The sequence below is a fragment of the Artibeus jamaicensis genome, unplaced genomic scaffold (assembly GCF_021234435.1).
Source record: "Artibeus jamaicensis isolate MK-2021 breed Jamaican fruit bat unplaced genomic scaffold, CSHL_Jam_final scaffold_847, whole genome shotgun sequence".
NCBI lineage: Eukaryota > Metazoa > Chordata > Mammalia > Chiroptera > Phyllostomidae > Artibeus > Artibeus jamaicensis.
Window position 1 is genome coordinate 15,179,374 of NW_026522057.1, and position 24,423 is coordinate 15,203,796.

Genomic DNA, 24,423 nt, shown 5'->3' on the forward strand with positions numbered 1-24,423 from the left:
CATTATCCCATGAACCAGAAGGTCTCAGGTTCAATTCCCAGTCAGGGTGTGTATAGGAGAGAACCAGTCAATGTTTCTCACATTGATGTTTCTCTCTCCCTTTCTCCCTCCTTTTCCCCCTCTCTAGAGTCTATAAGCATGTCCTCAGGTGAGGATTAAACAAAAGTTTCACACTCCTAAAGTAATGCTGGACCACCTCACAAACTCTACCACTTTAGGACCAGGACTGAGTATTGCCCAAAGAGGAATAGAAAAAGCCATCTGTGTATGCCAAAGATGATAAAAATCAACTAATTCCCAGCATTTCTGCTCAGATGACTTGTTCTCTATAAACAGAAAGCCAAATTAAAGTCTATGCAAGAGAGAGGGGAAATCACTGGGCAAGAAGAGACCAAAGACGTATCTGTTTCCTCTAAAAGGAAGCAACCTGCATGACTTAATCTTTAATTCTCCACCACGTGGCTGAACTCACACTTTTCTTAAAAGTCAAAGTACACTAGGCACGAGTTAGCTGAGAGTAAACAGCTGGACCCAGATGCACTCATGCCTGGAAAGCAAGTCATGACCTTAAAGAAAACAGGAGGCAAAATAAAAAAAAAAAACACATCAAGTACACAGCAAATGAGTTTTTAAGTAACTAACATACATCAATCCCTAAATTCCCCTGCTGCCATCATGCTGGTGCTAGGTCTTGGTGGGGTAGGGAGGAGTTCCTTTTAACGGAGATGTCTATAAATAAGTAAGCTGAAAGCTAACAAGTTTAAGAGGGAAAAGCATACAAAAATTTTGGCTGCTGGTGATAAGCCACAGAAAATCATGAATGTGCCAGGGCTAAGGAAGGAAGAAATCTAATATCTAACACTGCAGACTTGGGAACCCAGAAGGAATGAAGCCATAAGGAAGCCCAAATGCAAGAGAAAAAAAAAGCACACAGCCCACATTTCCTCTTCATATGGGTGGCCATTCAAGCAGCCTGGAGAGCACATGGCCCCAGTGCCCAAAGCCCTTCAGTATTTCATATCAACATTAACTTCCTGAAGGGCGACAAAAATCTGTCCTGGATTACTGGGTGATTTCTAATATGTACCATAACCAACACTAAGTCAACATTTTAGGGATCACATTTCCCACTCTTCAGCATGCTGGAATGCATTTTTGGCAACAGACTTCTTCCCATTGTAGTACACCCTTAGAAAATGCAGAAGCCACCCAGAAATAAAGACTCAACCTGTCCCAAGACCATCTTCTAGTAGGTACAAATGATGAGCAAAAACGAATGAAAGTTCACCCAGATGTCCCTTAACATTCAATAAAAACTAATTCTATCCATTTAAATGAGGGGGCGGGGCAGCAAGGGGGAGCAACTTAAGAGAGGAATAGTCAAGACAGTTAATAACCTGGATTACTCTAAAACCTCCGATTGACTAAGGAGTTTACCTCAAGCCCCTACATACCTGCTGTGGCAGATGAACCATGGTGCCAGTGCTACTAAATTACTAGAAACTCACTTTCGCAAAATGCCAGAATGGCAAGACAAAAGAAGTTAGAAGAAATATTTCTAAATTAAAATCTGTATTCAAGACTAGTTATTTCTATACTGGAACTGAGTAACTTATCCTCCTCTTCCAGGTGGAAGCACTGTAGCCTGGCACTGGACACTCCAAGCTGTTCAACATCCACTTAGAGGCCTCAAAAAGTGCCAGAAGTCATACGTGGTCCAATCGCATATGAAACAGCACAGGGGAAGAAAAACCACATTTCATAGGCTCCCATAAGGAATAAACATGTATTTGCATCATTTATGAGCTTCTTAGCCATAGCCAACCTCATGAAAAAATAATATTAAAAGCCATTTCTGTGAACGGAGGAGCAAACTGCATATGTGCAGGCTTACCCACCCATCAACCCTCAATGTAAGGCCTGACCCAAGCAACTCAGTTCAAGCTCAGCTCCCAGCCCTTCAAAAATAGCAGTAGTTCCAACAGGTACTTCATGGCACATTTTAAGAAAGGTCCACTAACTCTGCCAAAAAATAGAAACCCCAGGCTCCCCAACCAAAGTTGAACTACTGTCACTTCAGAGTTGTCCAGGGCTCACAACTATAAAAGTAACATGACCTTCCAAACCCAAAATTACAACAAAAGAGCCCCTGAACTGGCCAAGAACTTGGCAGGTTGTACTAAAGGCCCCACAGAACCACAGGAACCACTAAGATCCTGGAAATACTCTCTTTCACGGAATTTTAGTTAGAACCCAAATGTTCAGTCACTGGAATGAGGCAACTATTTGGTCTGTGGATAGATGTGTAATTTGGATTCTGTCAAACCCACAGAACTCAGAGTAGCATTATGAAAAAGCAAATTAATATTTTAACTTTCCCCCTCTTAAACATTTAGCTTCACAAATCGCCGCCTCCAAAAGTTGTCCCGAGATAAAATATCTAACTCTGATTGCTCCTTATTCTTGTATTCCTTTGGCCCATAGTCTTAGTCTGGTCTATATTCATTTATAAAACCTTACTTCACAAAGTTTTCCAGATGTGTGCATATAAGCATGCTTCCTCAAGAAAACTAAACTCCTCCAAAGCAGAGATTGCTGCTATTTTTTAAGTTCCTTCTTAGAATGTAATTGGTATGTTCACACAGAGCAATTCCCCACCCCTGTTTCAATCTCCAGATCTCCCTAAACTATAAATCATGCTCTCAACAAGTCTAAAGTTCTTATGCCCTCACCACCACCACACTGGGAAAGGCCTGGGCAACCAATGTCAGTGTCAACCCAAGTTTTTATATCTTGTTTTAAAACAAGCTGATAGCCTTTGGTGAGTTAGCTGAACCTAAAAATTATGGTCAGCGCCATAACTACATTCATATTCCCTACTACTATGGTAGTTCAAAAAGGCACTTCTAGGGCTCTGGGCTCTAAAACAGCTCATGTGAAGAAAATTAGTGTCAGAGTCAGTGGATTTAGTTTAAAAAAGGGATTTTCAGGGGTAAATTTGGTCATCTCACAAGGCTATCAAAGGAGAGTATACCACAAGCAGACAGCTAAGACACTGTACTTCTAAAATAACTCCATAAAAAGAGTGTGTCACTGAAGGAACCATAAATGCATTTAATCCTAAAACGGCAGTTTCAAAAACAAAGTCTGAATCTACTCACATAACCCTTCAGGCAGGATTTAGTGAGTTCCCAAACATTTGGACTTTGCACTGGCCCAGGAACCTGGGGGCATTAATTTTAATATTCATATAAGTAATACACAGGAGTCCAGTAAAAACTATATAAATAAACCCAGCCCTTGGTGTGGGCTTATAGTCCTGAGAGCCACAGCAAGACAAAGGCTGAAGATGAAGTTGCAGTAGACCTTTTTTCTACTTTCTGGTCTTCCAAAAATGCAAACCCAACCCTGAAAACATCTCAACAAACTACGAAACCTTTCTCAAAGAAAAAGGCTTTAAAGCTCAAAGTCTCATAAACCAAGATTTTGGAACACACTTACCTCACTATTGAAATTTAGGGTGCCCTTCTTTCCCAACTTCTATTTGTTTTCACTCTAAAACTGCAATTGGTTTTGAACAGGGCTCCACATGCCCTGAACTCAGCATGGAGCCAAGGGTCACAGAGGCTTCTCTTCCAGGGCAGCATCTTTTAAGTTCAAATCTCTCTTAGATCATCTTTTCTTATCTCCATGTTCTACATGCCCCCTGCACTACTTACCCTCTTCCCTAGTCTCATCTTTTTCCTCCAATGTTTTTATTTCACCACATGAGAAGAGAGTAGCATTATCTTTGCTTGAAAACTGTTTATTAATTTGCCTGTCAAACATTCTATAGAGCCATTCACATCTTACTACAGAAACCTCCTGGGTACATATTGACAGCTCAGCAAGTATTTACACAAAGCTCTGAAACATTTGGTTCCTTCAGAGAGAAAGAAGCTGCTGTGTCAAGCAGAGAATTATCAAACAACTTTCACGGTTACCTTTTTCCCTCTTTTATAAAGGGAAGTTTCCTTCTAATACACTTCTAATATGCCTAAATTATGCTTCTAAACTACTAAGCCAGGAGGAGAAAAAATGGAAATTCAGGTGTGCTAGAGAAGAGAAAGAACAGCATCCCCAAGACCACTTGCAAAACACACCACATAGTTTCAAAACCCAGGGGCATGAGGAAAGGTGGCAACACACCTATGAAAATGAACCTGACACTAGTAGCTTTTCCGAGTCTCAGGAACTTTTGCTCCTCTCTCAGCAAAATTTGCAGGGCAAGTTCAGGCACTCAGATTACAACCAACTGCCCAAACCAGACCTAGACCTGCCCAAACACCAGATAGTCTGGAGAGCTTAACGCTACCTACCTCTCCCCACCTAAATAAGCAGTGCTAATTCTGAACTTATGAATATCCACTTCCCATCCCCAATACACTCCCAAAATTCCCTCTTGGGAGATTTTTAAGCAACAATTTTTCAAGTCCTCCTTTGGTGATGTCTGCTTAATTTTTCAATTATTATTTAGTGTTTTTAAACCTCCAGCAGGTGGAATGACTAATGACAAACATTAACAGCTCCATGGCAAACAGTTTGGTGGTATTTGCGTTTTCTGTGAAGGGCCACAAACCGCCATTGCACCTAGCTGTTCAGAGCTTATTCCTGTAAATCCTCAGGAGAAAACAGCCTTGTGTTCCTTAAGCTCGGGGTAAAAAAGATGGTCTCAATACCCCTAGTTATGACTGTAGAGGAAGAAGCTACCTCATAACAAGTCCAATACAGAAGCGCAGAGAGATATGTAGCATCAGAGGGCAGTCACGCAATTCTCCAACCTCACTTTACTGATGAAGAAAAAATGCAACAGAGAAGGCAAATAAATGACTTGCCCACAGTCACATAGCTTAATCCAGAACTGCGTGTGGAACCAAAGCCACCTCTTCCTCCTGAGTTCTGTGTTCTTTACTCCTCACCACTGTGCCACACACAACTCAATGTGTATTGGTAATGACATCGACCAATCTACACACGGTAAAACCCAGAGATAAAAAGGAAACAGTACTCCAGTCAGAGACTGAGGTATCCCACTGGCAGGAAAAAATCGTATGGTGTCAATTTATTTTGAATACCATATTTTAACCATATTTGCATGCTTCACTTGTTTCTAAAATTTGAGGATCTGAAGACAATCAATACCACCTTTGGGGCAGGGGGATGGGAATAAGAAGGGGCCCTGACCATTATTCCTACATTTAAAAAAATTTCACTAACTTCTTTGTAGAAGACCACTGTAGACATCCCACCTTATAGGAGTTCAATGCAACAGATAAATGTTTAATGCAATCCAAGACATCTTGTTACAGCAGGTGCCACTTATGATGGTTACTGTGTGTTATACTCAAAGGAAGGATCCTAAAAAAGTCCTCACAGGGCCCAACAGAAACAAGGCAACTTTGGTCCTACATGCTTTCTCTTTTCTCTTGTCACCATCCCAATCTCTATCACCACCAGTACTCTTATGGACAGTACAGAAACATGAAGCCCTCAAAACTAAGTGCCCTCTCAGTGGTTTTCCTGTTCCCTCCCACTTGAGAGAACTCCAAGAATCCTGTATTTCAGCCAGCCCAGAATTTCTGCCAGTAGGTATTCTCATAATAAGCCCAGAATTCCTGAATGTTTCCCAGTAGTCAAAAATATCATTTGATATTTCCATAGCAAGAGCTAACAGCCAAACTTTTACAATCAAATTAAGCTTGATTCTGGACTACATATTCTATTTTATCTTTTTCTTTGATGACCTGGTACTATTGGCAAAGTACTACAGCTAAGAGCATCCCAAGTAAAAAGTGATACATCAGGTTCAAGCACAGAGGTGACCTACTGAAAAGTATTTCACCAGTAGCAGGATTCAACAGCTTGAGATACAATACTTACAGAAAGAGATAAAGTTTGTTTACTGGGATTTTCCCAGCTCCTGTGAAAAGGACACAGCCACAATATACACACTTACCTAATCATTATTTGAAAAAGGCAAAGTCAAATGAGAACATCACCACCTTAGCTGTGTTAATCAAGTCTCTGCAAAATGTTCATAACCCAAGACTGAGTTAGGGAAAGAAGGGGATAGAAGAAGACCCTATTATTTTAGAATGCTTAAGAACAGGGCATCACAATCTGACAAGAGATTTATCCTTAATGTAGCAAAGAGGAATTCGGAACAAAATCTACCTATAACCCTCACGTAAACTACATACCTGAACTGAAGCAGCCCACAAAACTGGATGTTTCACTGCCTTCCACAAGTGAATGCTCACCAACCCACTCTCTGTGTCTCACGGTAGTAGACAACTGAACTGAACTTGAACAGGAATCTATGGTGTATGAAGTGCCAGGTCTGGTGATGTTAAAAGGAAATCAGAAAATTCACCCAAAGACAGCACAGACAACTTCCGAACGGGGAGTATATTTATTTCCCTACCTTTTTACCCAGCACAAAGCATATTACCTAGCACATGAAAAGTTTTCAAATATTTAATAACTGAAAAACAGAAATTATTACATGGCAAATCTTGGATTTATCAAAACAAACATGTGTGTGCTAAACCAGTAAAATTCGAATTAATTTTTGCTTTTAAACAGACTCTTGACTCACCCCAAATTATTTTCTGCAGTAGTTTAAGAAAGGTAAATTTCTTACCACCCCCACCAAAAAAAGAAGTAATGAGGGGAAAGAGATGTAGACTACAGAATGATCCAGAGACAACAGGATGTTCTGTGTTCTAAGACAAAAAACAAACAAACAAAAAAACCCCCCACAACTTATCCTCCAGACACTAGAAATCCAATTGAAAATTCCTCTTTCTTGCCCAGATGTACATCATCATGGAAGGCACGGAGTCAAGGCATAAAGCTCTAAAAAACCTGCCATCTAATAAAACTATTTTCAAAATACCCCACTCAATGGAAGAGTAGAAAAGCAGTTCTAGATGGAGAGGGAATATAGCTACTTAGGCTGCCTAAGTGAACATATCTCACACCAAAAAGTTACAACTGAGTACTGCTGTAAGGGGGCAGATATGAAGGGAGGAGCATTTACTTCTTTTTGAAAAGATACATGACTCCATAAAATACTCAATATTTCTGACTAAAGTATTGAAAACAACACGATGGAGAAAGAAGAGTAAAATAAAATGCTTTAAAAAGTATCTAAAAGCTGAATTTCTGAGTAATTCTTAAATATCATTGTAGGTTGTTACTTCTTTATCTTGGAAGATAGAAAAAAACTGAACATACCTTAAAATGCAAAACAAAAACTGGTCAATCTCTACTTAAAGCTCTGAAATGACTGATGACAAAACAGAAAACTAGTCTTTTTGATACTTCACAAGCAAATGATAAAGTTCACCAAACCAAGCTTTTAGGAGAAAGTCCCTCTCAAGATCATAAAAAATGACAGCTTCCCTTTAAATTCAGCTGCACTCACAAAATTCAATTAACAAAAGTAAAGTGTTAACAAGATTCAACATGTAAACAAAGAATGAGGCCAGCCTTTCTTAAACCTAACATGAAATTCTTCCAGAAAGCTTCCATTTCTCAAAAAAAAATTTTTCCCTCCTACCCCTCCCATAAAGACCCCACATTTGTCACACAATAAAAAAGCCCAGTAAAATAATTTCAGTTCTGCTAAGTGAACAGGGTCAAAATTACTCAAGACAAATGCATCTTCAGAGCCATCAAAGAAGTCATTTATACCATCAGGAAAGTCACAAAACCAAAACAAACAGCAAACCCATTGTAGAGAAAAAACCCAGCTACTGTTCTAACAACACAGACTCTATTTCAGGCTGCATAAAACATAACAAGCAAAATAAATCTAAGGTACAAGCAAAATGCCACCGCCTCCTCTTTTGTTTCGGGCACAATGTAACAAGGGCAGGCTGTCTGGGGCTCTGCTCCTGCTGATACAGTATTGCTGCTTAAACCTCATTCCTCAAGGTCACAGCCAATTTCAGCTCTGGAATAAAAGGCAGATAGTGGCAGCGATGGTTTGGGTTATCACTGGCAGAAAAGCAGAGTGTAAAAGTTTATGAGCTCATCAGGATTGTTGTACCATTACATCAGAGGCAATTATAAATGGCCAAGAGCAGGAGATGGGGAGCCAATCAGATCACAGATAGGATGTCAACCTAAGACCAACTGTCTCCTGGCTTTGACAGAAGGATTTTACCTCCATAATTCAAATCCCAAACCAAAGCAATCTGCACTTACTACTCCAATCACTCAGCTGTTTACCAGCACTTCCAGGGAGAAGACCAGGCCTCTGGGCCCACGGAAACTAAGACAAGAGATGGCCCGGACTGTTCTGGGTGAGCCGCAGCCGGCCTCTAGCTGCCCCCAAGCAGGCCCCTACCCTCCCTCGAGGCCCCCCAAGCCGAGGGGCCCCTTTATGAAAGCACAGATAGGGGACGGCCTAGAGAAAGGCAGGGGGGCGCAAAGAGGAGCTGCAGGTGAGCACAGAACTGTTCACTCAACTCCAGAGCTTCTAGCACTGCCTTTACCCCTAATCTGAGTCCCAGCACCCTCTCACTACGGACCAAGTCCTTCCCCGCACATTTTGCTCCGCACCCCCTTAAAAACCCCTGGAGTTCGAAGGGACCAGGGAAGAGGGAGAAGGGGAGCAGACACCTTAGGGAAAGCCCCACACAAAGGCTGAAGGAGGGAAGGAAAGGAAGGCAGACAGGCAGCCATTTTAAGAGAGAAGACCTAGACAATGGCAGCTCCCCGGCACTGGGGGCCAGGACTGAGGGTAGCCCATGGCTGTGGCCTGACGCCGGCAGCCGCCACCCAACCACCCCTGAACCCCGCTCGCCCCAGTACCCTCCCCACTCAGCTGGGTACCTGAGGGGTCCGGGCGAGCGGCTGCCCCCCGCCGCCGCTGCTCCCGGGGCTCATGGGCGCGTGGTGGCTCCTTTGTTGGGCCCCTCCCGAGGCGACTGCCGCCGCCGCAGCAGCAGCAGCCCCCCAGCACTGCGAGGCCATGTCCGCCGGGCCCTTGCCAGCGCCCCCGTCCTGGGGCCCGCCGCCGTAGTCGCCCCCAGGGTAGCCCTGGTAGCCCCGGGCCGAACTGGGCGACGTGAGCAGTTGGTTGAGGGTGGGGGTGGCGGTGGGCTGGGGGGTTCCCCCGCCGGCCGCTGAGGAGCCGCCTCCCCCCATGGCCCCGAAGCGCTGCTGAGCGAAGGACGAAGACGACGAGGAGGCGGAGGCGCTGGAGGATGGAGGCGGCTTGGAGCCGGCGGCCGCCGCCGCGCCGGAGCCCGGAGTGCTACCTCTCGGGGAGCTCAGCGCGTAGGCCTGGGGAGGCGGGGGGTAGGCGCTGCGGTTGGGGTAGTAGGAGTTGTACTGGTGGTTGGGGAAGCCGTGGTCGTGCGAGTTCTGCTGGGGCCCCGCGTAGGGCTCCAGGCCCCCGCCGCCGCCGCCGCTCTGCAGCGCTGCCAGGGCAGGGCTTTGTTGTCCGCCATGTTGTTGGTGGAAGACGGCGGCCGCCGCGGCGGCGACGGCAGACGGGCTCCGGCCGTAGGGTTGCCCGAAGCCGTAGGCTGGGGGCGGCAAGGCGGCCGCGGCTGAGTGAGGAGGCGCCCCCACCCCATCGCTGCTGCTGCTGCTGCCGCCGCCGCCACCGGGCGGCTCCGTGAGGTTATTGTTCAGGGCGGGCCTAGGGCCCGCGTTCCCGTTCGAGTTCTTAAGGTCCGGCTCCGCGCCGGGCCCGCCGCCGCCGGCTCCGCCGCCACCCCCATTGCTCTCGGCCCCGTCCTGCAGCTCCTTTCCCAGTGGCTGCGGCGGCCCCACGGTGGGGCCCTCGCTTTCCTGGCCGGCGGCTGCCTTCATTTCCCCGCGCTCGGCCGCTGCCGCCGCCGCCTCGCCCCCCGCCTCCTCCCGCTGCTGCTGCTGCTCCGCTTTCTTCAGCTCCGAGGGCGGCGGCGGCGGGTTGCCCAGGCTGCTGGCGGCGGCGGGGGCGACCTGCGCGGCCATGATCCCCGCTGTCTCGTTCGCGAAGAGACCCGGCCCTGTCTTCGTCGTCTCCCCCCCTCCCACCCCACCCCGGGGCCGAGTCCCCCGGGTTGCCCTCCCCACCCGCCCGGGCGGGCCTCGCGGGGCTCCGCTGCTGAGCTGCTCTCGCTCGCTCGCTCCTCTCCCCCCCGCCCCGCCGGCTCAGGCTCCGGGCTGGCGGCGGCGGAGGAGGAGGAGGCGGCGGCGGCTGAGGCGCCGGCGGCTCAGCTGCTCCCGGCTCTGTAGGCTCGGGACCCGGCTCTCCCGGCTCATTCCCCCCAAGCCCTTGCCTGGGAATGAGGGGGGCGGTGGAGGCTCCGCTCCCCAGGGCCTGGCCCCGCTGTGACTCTCCGCTTTCTGCTGCCGGAGAAAGGAGGAGGGAGGGAGGGAGGGAGGGAGGCGAGGGGGAGGGGGCGGGGAGGGAGCGGGGGGGAGGGGGACCCGGGACGGGCGGGCTGGAGGGCGCGCGGCTGCAGCCCGGGCGCCGGGAGGCAGAGTCGGAGTGCGAGCCGGGCGCCCTGCCTGCCCTCCCCGGCCGCGATGCAGGCCGAGGCTGCTGCGCAGCAGCCGGCGGGCGAGCGAGCGGGCGGGCGGCTGGACTGAGTGGCTAGAGCGCCCCACTCTCCTCCGAGTCCCCCTCACTCCGACACGAGGCTCAGCACTGCCATTTTACCCAGCGCCGTCGCGGCCGCTTGGCAAACCCGGAACGGAGTGCGGAGCGGGCGCAGGCCTTGGAACGGACTCGCTCCCTTCCCCTCACAAAGGAGGGGAGAGAACTAGTCGCTGTGGCGGCAGGCCCACTGCCGCTTTCGCTCGGCAGCCCCGACGCCGAAGGCTACGGAGAAAACCCGGCCCGGAGCTTGTGTCTCTCCGGAGCCCGTGCCGCCTTCCTGCCGGCGTTCCGATCCGAGTCGGTTCCCTTCAGGCCGCACCGAGGGGAGCGGACAGCGTGAACTTTACTCGTGGCTGCAGAATTGGCCTGAGCCCGAGACCGCGGCCGTCTCGGCCCAGGCCTGACCCCCTGGCAGCGGGCCTGGTCTCTTGGCTGCTACTTAGCACCTCTACAGCACTTTTCTTTTTCAAAGTCTTTTACAAACCTGCTCTAAAGACCCAGCTGAGGGAGGGGAGGGCAGGGGCGCCTTACTTTTACCCCCCTCCCGCCCCCAACCCTTTATAAGCCTAGCCGAATGGAGTGACAGATTATTGTTCAGACTTTCGGTTTTCCCTCTCCCCTGCCCTCACAAGGCTCTAGGGGCATGAAGTCAGATCATCCCCATTTTACAGAATTGAAAGAGGAGAGGGGACTGCCCCATTACTTAAAGTTTCAGGGCAGAGGATGGTGGCTTTAAAGCTTCCCCAATTTAGCCTTAAAAAAATCAAGTTATGTCATATACAACAATGGGATCAGAGTATCAGAATGGGTTTGAGGTCAAAGCTGATCATCTCAACGCTGACTTAAAAGAATCACTGAGGCTGCTCCTCTAGGGTGAGGCTGCTACTCTAGGGTGAGGCTGCTACTCTAGGGGCATATGATAGCCTTCCAGCAGGATAAACCAAGCCTCATCTTTGCCGCCTAAGAGAATTTAGCCCACAGTGACCAGTAACCCCAGTCTCCAAAGACAGTACCTGTAAGACTGTAAATAGACCACAGAAGAGGATCCAAGGACTGAAAAAAACCATGGCAGAAGGATAGCCAGAGGGAAACCATTTTCTCCTTAAAAAGAGAAAAGGGGCAGTCTAACAATTCACTTAGAAAGTGATGCAACCCAAATTTTTCTATCTGCACTAAAAGATTCTTCAAAGTTTTACTATTACATTCCAAGAACTACAAATTGAGCTGGAGGCTTACACAGAAAACTCCAGATCTATAGGCGCCACCAAATCCCAGAGCAGCCTTTTCTTCCTCAGGCGGACTTGGAATGCTCTGACATGACAGTCTACAAAAGCCAGAGGGAATTCAAGCTCTTCACCAGGCCCAAGGCTGCTTTAGGAGAAAGAAGCCTAGGCCTTAATAGTCACTAAACACCAGGGCCTTTTCTGCCCTCAGATTTTTATAATCGGACACTCCTTGGCCACAGAACCATTATCTTGGAACTTCCGGATTCTGCAGGCCCTGGGAGTTCTGGCTGTGCCACTGGTCACTGTGAATAATTAAAAAAAAAAAAAAAAAAAAAAAAGCCTGAACTAATTCTTACCCTCCAGAATATTTAAGAGCATCTTTCACTGAGAAGGCAAAACCTTTCTGTTAATCTAAAAGTGTTTTCTGCCCCAAGCCAAGAACCAAACCCGCCTACCAGGACCTGATTGACTGGAATGGGCCAGTGGCCTCTTTTCACTGTCCTCTGGGGCAACAACTCTCCTGGTGCATTAGGTCCTAGAAACCAAATTATAGGCTGCCTCATAAATGGTGCTGGCTATTTAATCAACTGCCTCTGAGCTGGCAAACAGTCCTGAGTCCTGCACACAAATAAGGAATTTTTTACATGCAATTACCCTGCCATTTTCCTCAGAGCTGGAGAGTAATGGGAAACCTGGAGCCCATGAAAATCTGGAAGCCAGAATGGGTGTCTCCAGAGGAAGCCTTCACCCCCTTTCTTCAATGGCTGTGAAATTAGGCAAGTACCAAAATCTTTTTCCTACCCATGGACAAATTGTTTAGAAAACAACCACCATTTTTACCTAGCAATAAAGTGACCAAAGAATCTAACCACTCTGCTTGGAGGAGGTAATGTGGGATTTCTCCATTCCCACTATTTTTTTTTTTTCTGGGATATTTAAGTAGGTACTTTTGTTTTTTTATTGTTGTTCATTACCATTTTTTTAAATCTCAAAACCGTTAGGGTCTTCTTCTACCCCTACCTTTAGAGCCCCACATGAGTATCCCAGGGAATGCCGAGTTAAAGGAAACTTTCCTAGAAACTGGCCCACCAGCTTTCCCCAAGGGCAATGGCAGCGGGAAAGGGGGAGGGGCGGAGTTGGGCACGTGGCTGGCCGGAGCTGCAAGCCGGGGTTTGGAGCTGTGGGTCTTCCCCCTTGGTGGAGTTTTTCTCCCCCACGGCCCCTGCCTTTTAACCCCACATCCAGGCAGCTCAGGAATCCCGGCGCAGATTAGAGAACTAGGACTAGGACAGCGCGTACCCTCACGAAAGCGCCTCTGCCACCAACAGCCTGATGGCAAATATGGACTGAATCGTTGACATGGAAACCGGACTAAAGTCTCGCTCACTCCCTCACAAGAGAGTTCTTATCATCAGCCCCGACCACAGGGCATTTGGCAAACGTGGAGTGGATTTCCGACCCGGAGGATCAGCGGAATATCAGCGCGCAGCACCGACTACTGTGGCTGCAATAGCCAAGGAGGGGGGCAGGGCGGCCAGGACAAACCGACTGAAAAATGTCAGAAAATGTGCTCTCATTTTATCTGGCTGCACAGTAAGCGTGAATTGGGCCGAAGAACAAGGGAACAACCTATTAAAATATACCCGGTCAACTGCAAAATGTGGAACGAGGCCTGGAGCGTTTGCCAAGAGAGGGAAACGTTTGCAGAAAGGACAGCCCTTCCTCTCTCGCGGTGTATCTTCCCTGAGTATCAGAAATGCAAAACTCAACAAACAAAACATCAGGTTTGGCTCCTTCGTTTCCCCACTCCTTTGGAGGGGTTAGAAGTTTTAAGCCCAGGGACCCAGCAAGGATTTGCCTCGATTCTGAACAAAGGCGCAGAGCTGCTGTGGAACATCGGGTTATGGCCCCCACACGTGTCCCCACCTCGGCAAAGCAGCAAACACCCAGCAGAGCTCTCTCCAGTGAGAACTGGAGCTGCAAGTTTGAGCAAAAGGGCAACTCTGTCAGTTGACGGAAACCAGAAGCCGAGTTCAAAGCCTGGCGTGGATTTCCGTCTGGAGCTGTATTTCTTAAAGTTTGCAACTCCGTATTCAGAAACAGCCCCAGCGGAGACTTGGGAGCGCTGTGAAAGTCTAGCACTACCATCTGACAGCGAGCTGCAAAACTTTGGGCTGCACATTAAGCGAGGAAAGTGGATTGAAGCTAGAGTCTAGGCAATTCATTATATTACCGGCTCCCAGACGGAAGCTGTAAGATACGAACTGGATTATAACGGAAAAGTGGAACGGAGTCTGAACGAAGCGCCACAGTTCCTCGCGTTAAAAGTATGCCTACCCGGCATCTAGGATCCTCAGAGAGCAACTCCAGAGGCAACAACCACTTGTTTAGGTGATGCTTTGTACACTCATCTCAAAGTTTTAAACAATTTGAAGGAATTTACGTTTCAGAATAATAAACATTTTGAGAAAAGTTAATTTCTGAATTAGTTTTTTCATGAGTAGCTCTGAAAAAATACCCTTAGACATTTCAGTCAACTTCCTTTTTTTTGTACCAATATAAAATAAGAATTATCCTCACCATTACCTCCCCCAAAAGCTAAAATCAAGTAAAAATTAAATAATGATCCAAGCTGGTTTGTGGTGAATATAAAATATAACACACAGGGTCAATTTAACACAAGGAAAAAGGTATCAATTCTTATGTTCTAATTTGTATATTTTTCTTATCTACCAATCTCAATGATGAGCTTCCTGACAGAGTAAAACTACTAGTAATATTTTAAAGCCAAATAAACCTGGACCGGAGCTTCATAAAAAAGCTGAGTAGATGAGAAACTTGAACCTTTCTGCTGAGCCTCATTGAAGATTTACATTCACCGATACAAAAATAATATATGAAAAAACTGCTTAAAAAGCTTGAAATCCACTCTATATCAAAAGAGAAACCTAACAACTTTGTATTTGGTACTTATCACATTAAGTTGTTTTTAGATTTGGAGAGTTTTATATTACCAAAAAAAGATAAAGCCACCAATGTTAACACTGAAGGCTATTGCTCAAAAACAGGAAAAGTCTGTTATCTTTGACTTCACATATTAAGCCAATGTAGGCTGCTTTTGTTTTGCTTTATTCTTTAAAATCAATCTAGAAAAATGCACACATGTAAAGTGATTATAAGAAACATTTTTGAAATTTGAGGGTGGAAAGGAAAATCAAATATTCTAAAGAGTATTTCCACGCTGATTGCATAAAGCTTTCTTACTGCCATTTTACTGAGATAGGAAAAAGAATCAGAGTGGGTAAGTTTCTCATAGCAACTCTGGAATGGATCTGGAATGGAGTCTTTTCCTCCAACACAAGTTATGTAGAAGAGAATTGGAAAGAGAAGGAAAAACTATGTGAGCACTGACAAAATGGAAGGAGGCAGTCATGCAATCCTGTGAAATAGGATACTGCTTGTGCTCTGCAAACACAGCCACCTCAAGAGAATACTCTAGCATCATCATCTCAGTCTTTTATGTAAGAATCAAAGAAAATCCAAAGAAACCTATGAGGCACAGGACAGGAAGTGACTAGTCCCTAAGGGAAAGCATTCTGACTGACTTTAATAGAGTTTAAACCTATCCCAACAGAAAATAACTTCTACCAAAGATAAAAGAAAATTGGATCAAACGAAAAAGTGACCTGTGGAACACTGTAGTAGTAGTGGTGTGGCAGTCCAGTGAAATGTAGAATTTACCAATGACACCAAGTGAAAGCTGCCAGGAAAAATTACAGTGGATTTTGGCATTTTTCCGAATTATTACTTTCTGCCCTAAAATTTAACAGCATTGAAACTGAATTCAGAAGCCACCATAGGGGCCGTTGGGTGGGGAACAGCAGGTTGGTTCTTATTGGCCTACCCCTCTAATGAGACTACTGGAGGCCTATGTACAAATGTGTTGTTGTTCTTCCAATCTTGTTGTGGAGGAAAAGAACAGGAGACAAAGGGGAAGTGACCCAATACGCTTCATCAAGCCTTTCCAACATGCCTTTTAAAAAACAGTGCTGAAACACACACATTCCTCTCCTTTAATAGAGTCCATTCAATCTACAAACTACACTAAAAGAAAAGAGTACATAGCGCCATACAACATTAGGCACTAATTTTGCCCCCAAAGATCAAGACCAGGATATAGATTACATGTTTTTTAAATGAAGTCCCATTTGACCTCAGAATAAAGTTCAAGATCTCATTGAAGTATTTTTTTCCCAGTCACACTTACTAAAAATAAGGGCACTTTGTACAGCAAAAACTGGAGTGTGGGGCTGATGTTTTGTTTTCCCCTGAGCCCAGCTAAAGTTGAAGATCTAGAAAAGAAGGATTCTAGTTAATTCCACACCTACTCTCTCTTTTTTGTATGAACTAGCAGCTAGTGTTTCCAAGATGAAATCATAGGAGAATTCAGGTACTACATGGCCTTCAAAGAGAAGGTATTCTCTAGGAAGAAGCTTAGAGATAAGGAAGTTGCAACTGAAGATTTTTGGCTACTGAAGATTTTTATTAATCTATCATTAGCATAATTTATAACTGATTATGGAGAGGTTAGATACAAACCATTTTATAAACTTAACCAAATACTGCAGACTCAGGGCACATAGTCTCCATCTTAATACTTACCTTTTATGATGAAGCAACCATACCCTATGTGTCTGCCCTTCTTCAGCAATTCTTGAGTTTCATATGCTGTTCTGACCCAATTTTCACCAAAACAAGCCTTCTACAGAGCTTTAGAAATCTTGTGAGCATGTTATTTTTCCAACTAGAAATTAATAGTATGACTGCTACTAATAAGATCATTTCAAACCCATATTTATAAACTTCATTAAGTACCTTGTTCCTTGCTCTGACTGTCTCCTAGAATGCTTATTAATGCTATCCTTGGCAGTAGATATTTCTAAAGTCCCAAAGTAAAATTCACAGGAGAGCCCTGCAATAGTAATAGCACTAAATGCAATAGAAAAATAGGGGCAATCATGCTGAGCTATAACCATTCACTGACATCACCTTTTGACCTCTCGTGAGCGATTCATATCCTCAATGATCTGCTAATTGAAGATTAGTAAATTCTTCACCATTACACACACTATACTGACTGACCTAGGCTTTCTGCCTCTACTACAAATTCACACATACACGCACCTCTGACATCATGTGTTGGTATGTGATGCCAAAATATGAGAAATATTTAACGGCAATAACAGGAGAAACATTTTTTAAACAATTAAAACTATGGAAGGGACCTGGTTAATAAGGGATATTTGTTTTATTTTTTCAATTTAGTTACTTTTTTATTGAATTTATTGGGGTGACATAGGTTAATAAAATTTTATAGGTTTCAAGAGTGTAATTCTGACTTCCGCCAAGATGGAGGTGTAGGTGGAAGCACTGTGCCTCCTCCCACAACCATGTTTAAAAACAACAAAGTTTTAGCAACAAAAACACAGCCAAAACCACAGAAAATTGAACTTCACGGAAGTCTGACAACAATGAACCCTTCAGCCAAACCGGTAAGAGGGGCAGAGCCAGCAGCAGAGCGGGTTGGGCAGGAAAGACCCATGGACTGACCCGGGTGTGCGACTGGCACGCCGGCAGCCGTAGGTGGATCGCAGGTGTGGAGAAGCAAGCGGACTCACTGAGGGATGACCACAGTCACACATTTGCGCGCAGATAAACCAGTGAAGGAGGGAGCGGTGAGACAGACCGTGCAGGCCCCAGTGGCAGGAAGCTGCAGAGGGGATGGCCATTGTCCCTCTCTGGCCCCGTCCCCACATACAGCGTCACAAACCAGTGACCTGGGTGGTCCCACCCTGGTGAACAACTAAGGCTCCGCTCCTCATACCTAACAGGCACAAACAGATCAAAACATGGCTCAAGAACAACTCAGAGCCCCAGAGCCAATAAGTCTAAGCGATGAAGAAATAGCCAAACTTTCAGATGCACAGTTCAAAACATTGGTGATCAGGATGCTCACAGAACTGCTTGATTTTAGTCACAAATTAGAGGAACATATGAAGGCTAAACTAATTGAAATGAATGGAAATACAATAGGAAACCAATAGTAATGGAAAGGAAACTGGGACTCAAATCAAAGGAATGGATCAGAAAGAGGAAAAAAATGACCAAACAGAAAAGAATGAAGAAACAAGAATTCAAAAAAATGAGGAGAGGCTTAGGAACCTTCAGGACATCTTTAAACGTTCCAACATCAGAATTATAGGGGTACCAGAAGGGGAAGAGGAACAGCCAAGAGTGGAAACCTTATTTGAACAAATAATAAAGGAGAATTTCCCCAATCTGGCAAAGGAAATAGACTTCCAGGAAATCCAGGAAGCTCAGAGAGTCTCAAAGAAGTTGGACCCAAGAAGGAACACACCAAGGCACATCATAATTACATTACCCAAGATTAAAATGAAGGAGAGAATCCTAGAAGCAGCAAGAAATAAGGGGACAGTCACCTACAAAGGAGTTCCCATCAGACTGTCAGCGGATTTCTCAAAAGAGACCTTACAGGCAAGAAGGGGCTGGAAAGAAGTATTCCAAGTCATGAAATCCAAAGACCTACAGCCAAGATTGCTCTGTCCAGCAAAGTTTTCATTTAGAATGGAAGGGCAGATAAAGTGCTTCTCAGATAAGTTCAACTTTGAGGAGTTCATCATCACCAAGCCCTTATTATATGAAATGTTAAAGGGACTTACCTAAGAAAAAGAAGATAAAAAAGATGAACAGTGAAAGGACAGCAAACTCACAGTTATTAATAACCACACCTAAAACAAAAGCAAACTAAGAGGATAGCTAGATCAGGAGCAGAACCATAGAAATGAAGATCACATGGAGGGTTAGCAACAGGGGAGTGGGAGAAGGAGAAGGGGGGAGAAGGTACAGAAAAGAAGTGTCATAGATGGTAGGTAGAAAATAGATAGAGGGGAGGGCAAGAATAGTAGGGGAGATATAGAATCTAAAGAACTTGAGACACATGGTCATAAACTAAAGGAGGGGAATGGTGGGGGAGGGGTGTGCAGGGTGAAGGGGAATGAAGGGGGGAATAGAACAACTATAATGGCATAATCAATAAAATATATTTTTAAAAAGAGTGTAATTCTATAATACATCATCTGTATATTGTATTGTGTGTTCATCAACCCAAGTCAAGTTTCCTTCCATAACCATTTATCCCTTTATCCTCTTCTAGCTCCCCTCAATCTCCTTTCCCTCTTTTTTCTATTTTAAGATTTTTACTTCTTTTTTTTAAGATTTTATTTATTTATCTTTAGAGGGGAAGGGAAGGAGAGAAAGAGAGGAATATCAATGTATGATTGCCTCTTGTGTGTCCCCTGCTGGGAACTGGCCTGCAACCCAGGCATGTGCCCTGACTGGGAATCGAACTGCGATCCTCTAGTTCACAGGCCCGCACTCAATCCACTGAGCTACACCAGCCAGGCTAAGATTTTTACTTCTATACTTTCAACCCCAGAACAATACATACACATACCATATATATAAATTATATATATACATATGCGTGTGTATATATATTTTAAGGGATTACCAAGGCTGGCCAGGATTAGTGTTATACCAAACATATTTAACACTGTCATTTTCCAAATTAATGAAACAGAACAAAAACATGAAGAAGGAATTTACAGGAATGGAGTACTACAAAGACATAAAAACTCTGTTAGAGGTGTTCTTCTTGTGGATGAGTGGGGGTTGGGAAAGACAAAAGGGAAGAAAAGAGTTAAAGGAGTATGACCTACTTAATATCTAAGGTAAAGATCCTACACTTCGACAAGATGGGTAGGTGAGTGGGGGTGTTCAGGGTGATATGGCCACACATAAGAGCCTACACTTAGAAAGCTATCTCAGCATTTGAAGCAAATATCCAAACTTTCATTCTAAGTCAAATTTCCAAATGGCTGTATTCATTTATAAACTGTAATGATCAAGATTTCAAATAGCCCTGGCTGGTGTGGCTCAATGGATTGAGTACAGCCTGTGAATCACAGGGTTGCCAGTTTGATTCTCAGTCAGAACACATGCCTGGGTTGTGGACTGGGTCCCTGGTTTGGGGTGTACAAGAGGAAACAAGTTGATGTACCTCTCACACATCAATGTTTCCCTCTTTCTCCATCCCTTACCCTCTCTTGAAAAATAAATAAATAAAATCTTAAAAAAGAGAAAGATTTCAGATAGACTCACAAAATCTAGTCATATGGACTATGTATGCCTAGAAGTTTCCCATGAGCCAAATAACTATCTCTTTACTGTGATGCTTTGAACCAGTCTAGAATTTTGCACTTTTTGATTTTGGATATCAATCCTCTCATCTAGTTTACTATAAATGGGAGGTTACCCTACTGTGAGGTATGACACTGTATATATACTACCTTTGTGCCTCCCATAAAGTACATTGTAGGCTGATGTCTACCTGAGAGGAAAGATATACCTTCCAAATAGTAAAGGCTTTTTCCACTGAAAATGTGTAAGTTCCTAACACTCAGGTCAAGATTCCTTATTTTTCAAGAAAGCTGATGAACAAAGAGAAAAGGAAAAAAAAGGAGAATTTGAAGACATGGCAATTTCATTCGATGAGACCTTAAAGAGATTTCAGTGAATACAAAGAAAGTGGATGTTAAAAGTACTTTGAGATCACTGGCCCAAATATCTCTTTTTATTGTTTGCTTGTTTGTTTACTGACTTAGTTATCAAGGCTATATATTTTAAATATTTTATTTACTTTTTTAGAGATAGAGAAAGGGAGAGAAACATCAACGTGTGAAAGATACAGGGTTGCCCATCATGCACCTCTAACTGGGTACCTTACCTACAACCCAGGGATGTGCCCTGACTGGGAATCAACCGGCACCCTTTCCATTTGCAGGTCAGCGTACAAGCCACCCACTGAGCCACGCCAGCTAGGGCAAGAATATTATTAATATTATGAATGCTCTTATATTCAGGTTATATTTTAGTTATTTTTTCCTCCTTAGAGGAAAAGAGAATGAAAATAACTTCTGTTCCTCCCTCTTCTCTCTCTCTCTCTCTTTTTTGTCTCCATGTCACATAGGCTCTCACATTGGGTAATATGTACTTGGACTAAATGGCACAAAAATGTCTAACAAGGTACAATTTACACCACACTGGCTGCTCTCAAAGCTTCTGCTCCTGGGCATAACAGCACTCATACCAGAGATTGTTGTCTACATCAACCCAGTGCTCCTGAGGCAGCTACATGGAATTATGAGATAATTGTTCTACCTCTTTGGCCAACTCTGGAGTTAGAATGGTCTTTGGTCTTTGTAACAAGGGAAACAACTATCCACCAAAAGGAATGGCTAAGATGCACAAAATCAAATAATGTCCTTAATTGGAAAGACAAGAAAGGAAAGAATAAGCCCAGCTTAGAGTCCATTTAACTGCAGCTCTCCCACAGAATTATGGTGCTAGATGAGGAAACAGAATACACAGCCTTCCGACCTTTTGATCCTTGCCATTGAAGATGAGATTTTGATCTTTATATCAGTGTTTAGGGGGTTTCAAAATTAGTGACCCTGAGAAGTCCCCCACCAGCAGATAGCACTTCCTCACTCCATGAACCTGTGGCTATCCTTTTCAGGGAGCTGGTGCCTCCAGTTCAGCTTTTTTGACCACCTCATGCAGCAGTGACACAAAGCAGAATTGTAACAGAAGAAATCCTAAATATTCAAAGCTGCAGTGAACGGACAGGATCCCTTGTTTTCTTTTTCAAATTTGAAATTTTGTATTCAACAGAATTCTCTATAAAACAGGTTTCTAAAAATGGCATGTCCAAAACCAGTTTTTTATTAAGGTACTTATAAAAGTTGGAATGTTTACCTTAAAGCTGATAGTATGCAACTCCTCTATAATTTAAAAAACAAATAGAAGAAAAATTGTTAAGTCTTCATACTGTTTAGGCCTTCATAGAGGTAATGCTAAGTACACAGTGATAGAAAGGTGTTGACAAAAGGTTAAATTTATAAAAGTTTTTTAAAAAATGAATAGCCAGCCCTGGCTGGTGTAGCTCAGTGGATTGAGCATGGGCCTGTAAACCAAAGGATCGAGGTTCAATTCCCAGTCAGGGTACATACCTGGGTTGCAGGCCAGTTCCCAGGAGGGGACACATGAGGGGCAACCATACATTGATATTTCTCTACTTCTTCCCTTCCCCTCTAAACATAAATAAATTTAAAAATATTAAAAAAAACAAATAACCAAAAGGAAGACACAAATTTCACTAACACTGCATACCAGAAACTTGCTAATGACAATTAATATTTGCCACAGTTTCTTTCAGAAGCCAGAAAAACCAAGGAGATAAAATCAGCCTAAAAGTAGAAGTATATAAAAAAGAAAGAAAGAAAAGAAACAAACACATTGGTCAGCATCTTTCATCTCTGTAACTTTCAGAGAATAGTCCATGTATAATAGGGGAACAAGGTACCTGGTGCTCACCTATTGCTGCAGTCCATAACCCCCCAGGTCAGAGAGCCTCCAGAAGGAAGAAGCAGCAGTCCTCACTCCAGCCTAAATTGTGCGCCTGTGATGTCATGTACTTTGCAGCAGGAATCCCTCTTCCAGAGAGAGCAATTGAGGAGGTCTGTTCCAAAACAGGGTGTTTCAAATTGCCTCACTCTGTAGACTTCCCAGAGGGCCAGGCATTAGGAGAATTTGCCTGCTGTACCACAAAGGAAAAGGAAAATAACAGAGGTCCTAAAACAAAATTAAGTAACTCAGTTTGAAAAAATTTTTAATTTTTTTAAGTTGTTCAAGTACAGTTTTCTGTCTTTTACTCCCTTCCCAGCCCACCCGCCTAGCTAGCCCTCCCCACCTCCCTCTCATTTCCACCCCCCCCAGTAAAATTTTTTAATGTATTCATTTGAGAGAGAGAGACATCCATTTGTTGTTCAAGTTATTTATGCATCCATTGGTTGCTTCTTGTATGTGCCCTATCCCATCAAACCTGCAACCTTTGTGTATTGGGACGATGTGCTAACCAACTGAGCTACCCACCTAGGGCTGAAAATTTTCTTTCTTTTTTCTTTTTTTAGTTTTCTTTGAAAATATGAAACACTTCATGAATTTACGTGTCATCTTCGTGCAGGGGCCATGCTAATCTTCTCAGTATCGTTCCAATTTTAGTATATGTGCTGCTGAAACAAGCACTGAAAAAAATTCTTAACAAAAATAAAAATTATTTCAGTTTTGCACTTAAGAATCAAGAAGACTAAAATTCCTTATTGAATATCCGAACTTTAACTTTGAATCCCTTAATATCAGAAACAATACCCACCCCCCAAAAAGCACACACCTATGTGTTAAAAATTATATTTCATGTGGCCTTGACTGGTGTGGTTCAGTTGGCTGGGTGTTGTCTCACAAATTGAAATTGAAAAGTTGCTGGTTCTATTCCTGGTCAGGGCATGTGCCTGGGTTGTGGGTTTGGTCCCCAGACAGGGCGTTTTACAAGAGGCCACTGACTGATGTTTCTCTCTCACATGGATGTTTCTCTCCCTCTCTTTCTCCCTCTTTTCCCCTCTTTCTAAAAAATAAATAAAACCTTTAAAAATATATATTTCATGTGTATTTTACCAGAGCTCCAAACAACAATGCCTTTTTCAAATGGATAAAGAAAAATAATCTTAGAGAAGCATCTCCTACACAACCAAAATTTAAAACTTCAGGAGATTTAAAAGAAAATATGGAATGATGCAGACATGTAAAGGAAAATGGGCTAGATCCTCCCATCTCACACAAAGTTGATGACAATAATAGTAGTTACCTCATGAGTGACTATTACTAGTGTCTCTAGTACTTACGAAAATCCACTGAGCATTATTATGTCCATTCTATAAATGGAGAAACTGAAGCTCAGATGGATTAAGTAATCCAAGGCCATGACACTGGTAAATAATAGAGCCAAACTTAAACTCAGCTCTCTTACAAATTCCAAATCTTGAGCTTTTCAATGAAATGAATAATAAATCCCATAATGTTAGTAATGTACTTCTTCAGGATACTAATATTCACTGTTACTAGAAGCACTAGATATGTGTGTATAATGCCACTAGCATGTATGAGAAAAATTAAAATATGTAATTGTTATTTTAACTTCAGTACAGAACTGACACAATGCTGATCCCAAGGAAGAAATATAATTTCATTGGGTCTCTTAAAGCTTCTCTGGTCAAAGCGTGATTTCAGGACTAGAAGTTTCAGAATCACCTAGGAGCTTCTTTCTCTCTCTCCCTCTCTCTCTCTCTTTTTTACATTAATTATTGTTCAATTACAGTTGTCCTCATTTTATCCCCAAGAGCTTCTTAGAAATGCACAAGCTAGGCATTTTTAGTAACAGCTTTATTGAGATATAATTCCAATTCATTATTAAGGTGCACAATTCAGTGTTTTTTAGCTTACTCAGAGTTGTGTGATTATCACCACAATCAATTTTAGAACATTTCGTCACCCCAAAAGAAAACCCATACCCTTTAG

The 24,423-nt window shown here is 43.9% G+C and overlaps 1 protein-coding gene and 1 non-coding gene across 4 annotated transcripts in view; both read right to left on the minus strand.

The window, feature by feature from the left end:
• The window catches only part of ARID1A (AT-rich interaction domain 1A), a 69,254-nt gene extending 58,768 nt beyond the window's left edge, over window positions 1-10,486 (minus strand). For 2 of the 3 annotated variants that reach the window (XM_037135927.2, XM_037135926.2), the window contains exon 1: window positions 8,884-10,081. In XM_037135927.2, the coding sequence (XP_036991822.1) occupies window positions 8,884-10,014 (1,131 nt within the window). In that variant the 5' untranslated portion in view covers window positions 10,015-10,081. Of the gene's footprint in view, window positions 1-8,883; window positions 10,082-10,322 lie in introns of those variants that run through there. The other variant, XM_037135928.2, reaches the window with a different exon arrangement.
• Window positions 10,487-22,990: 12,504 nt separating this feature from the next.
• Window positions 22,991-23,097, minus strand: LOC119042281 (U6 spliceosomal RNA). The gene has a single exon (XR_005081196.1). It is a non-coding gene; the product is annotated as a U6 spliceosomal RNA (small nuclear RNA).
• Between the last annotated feature and the right edge of the window lie 1,326 nt (window positions 23,098-24,423).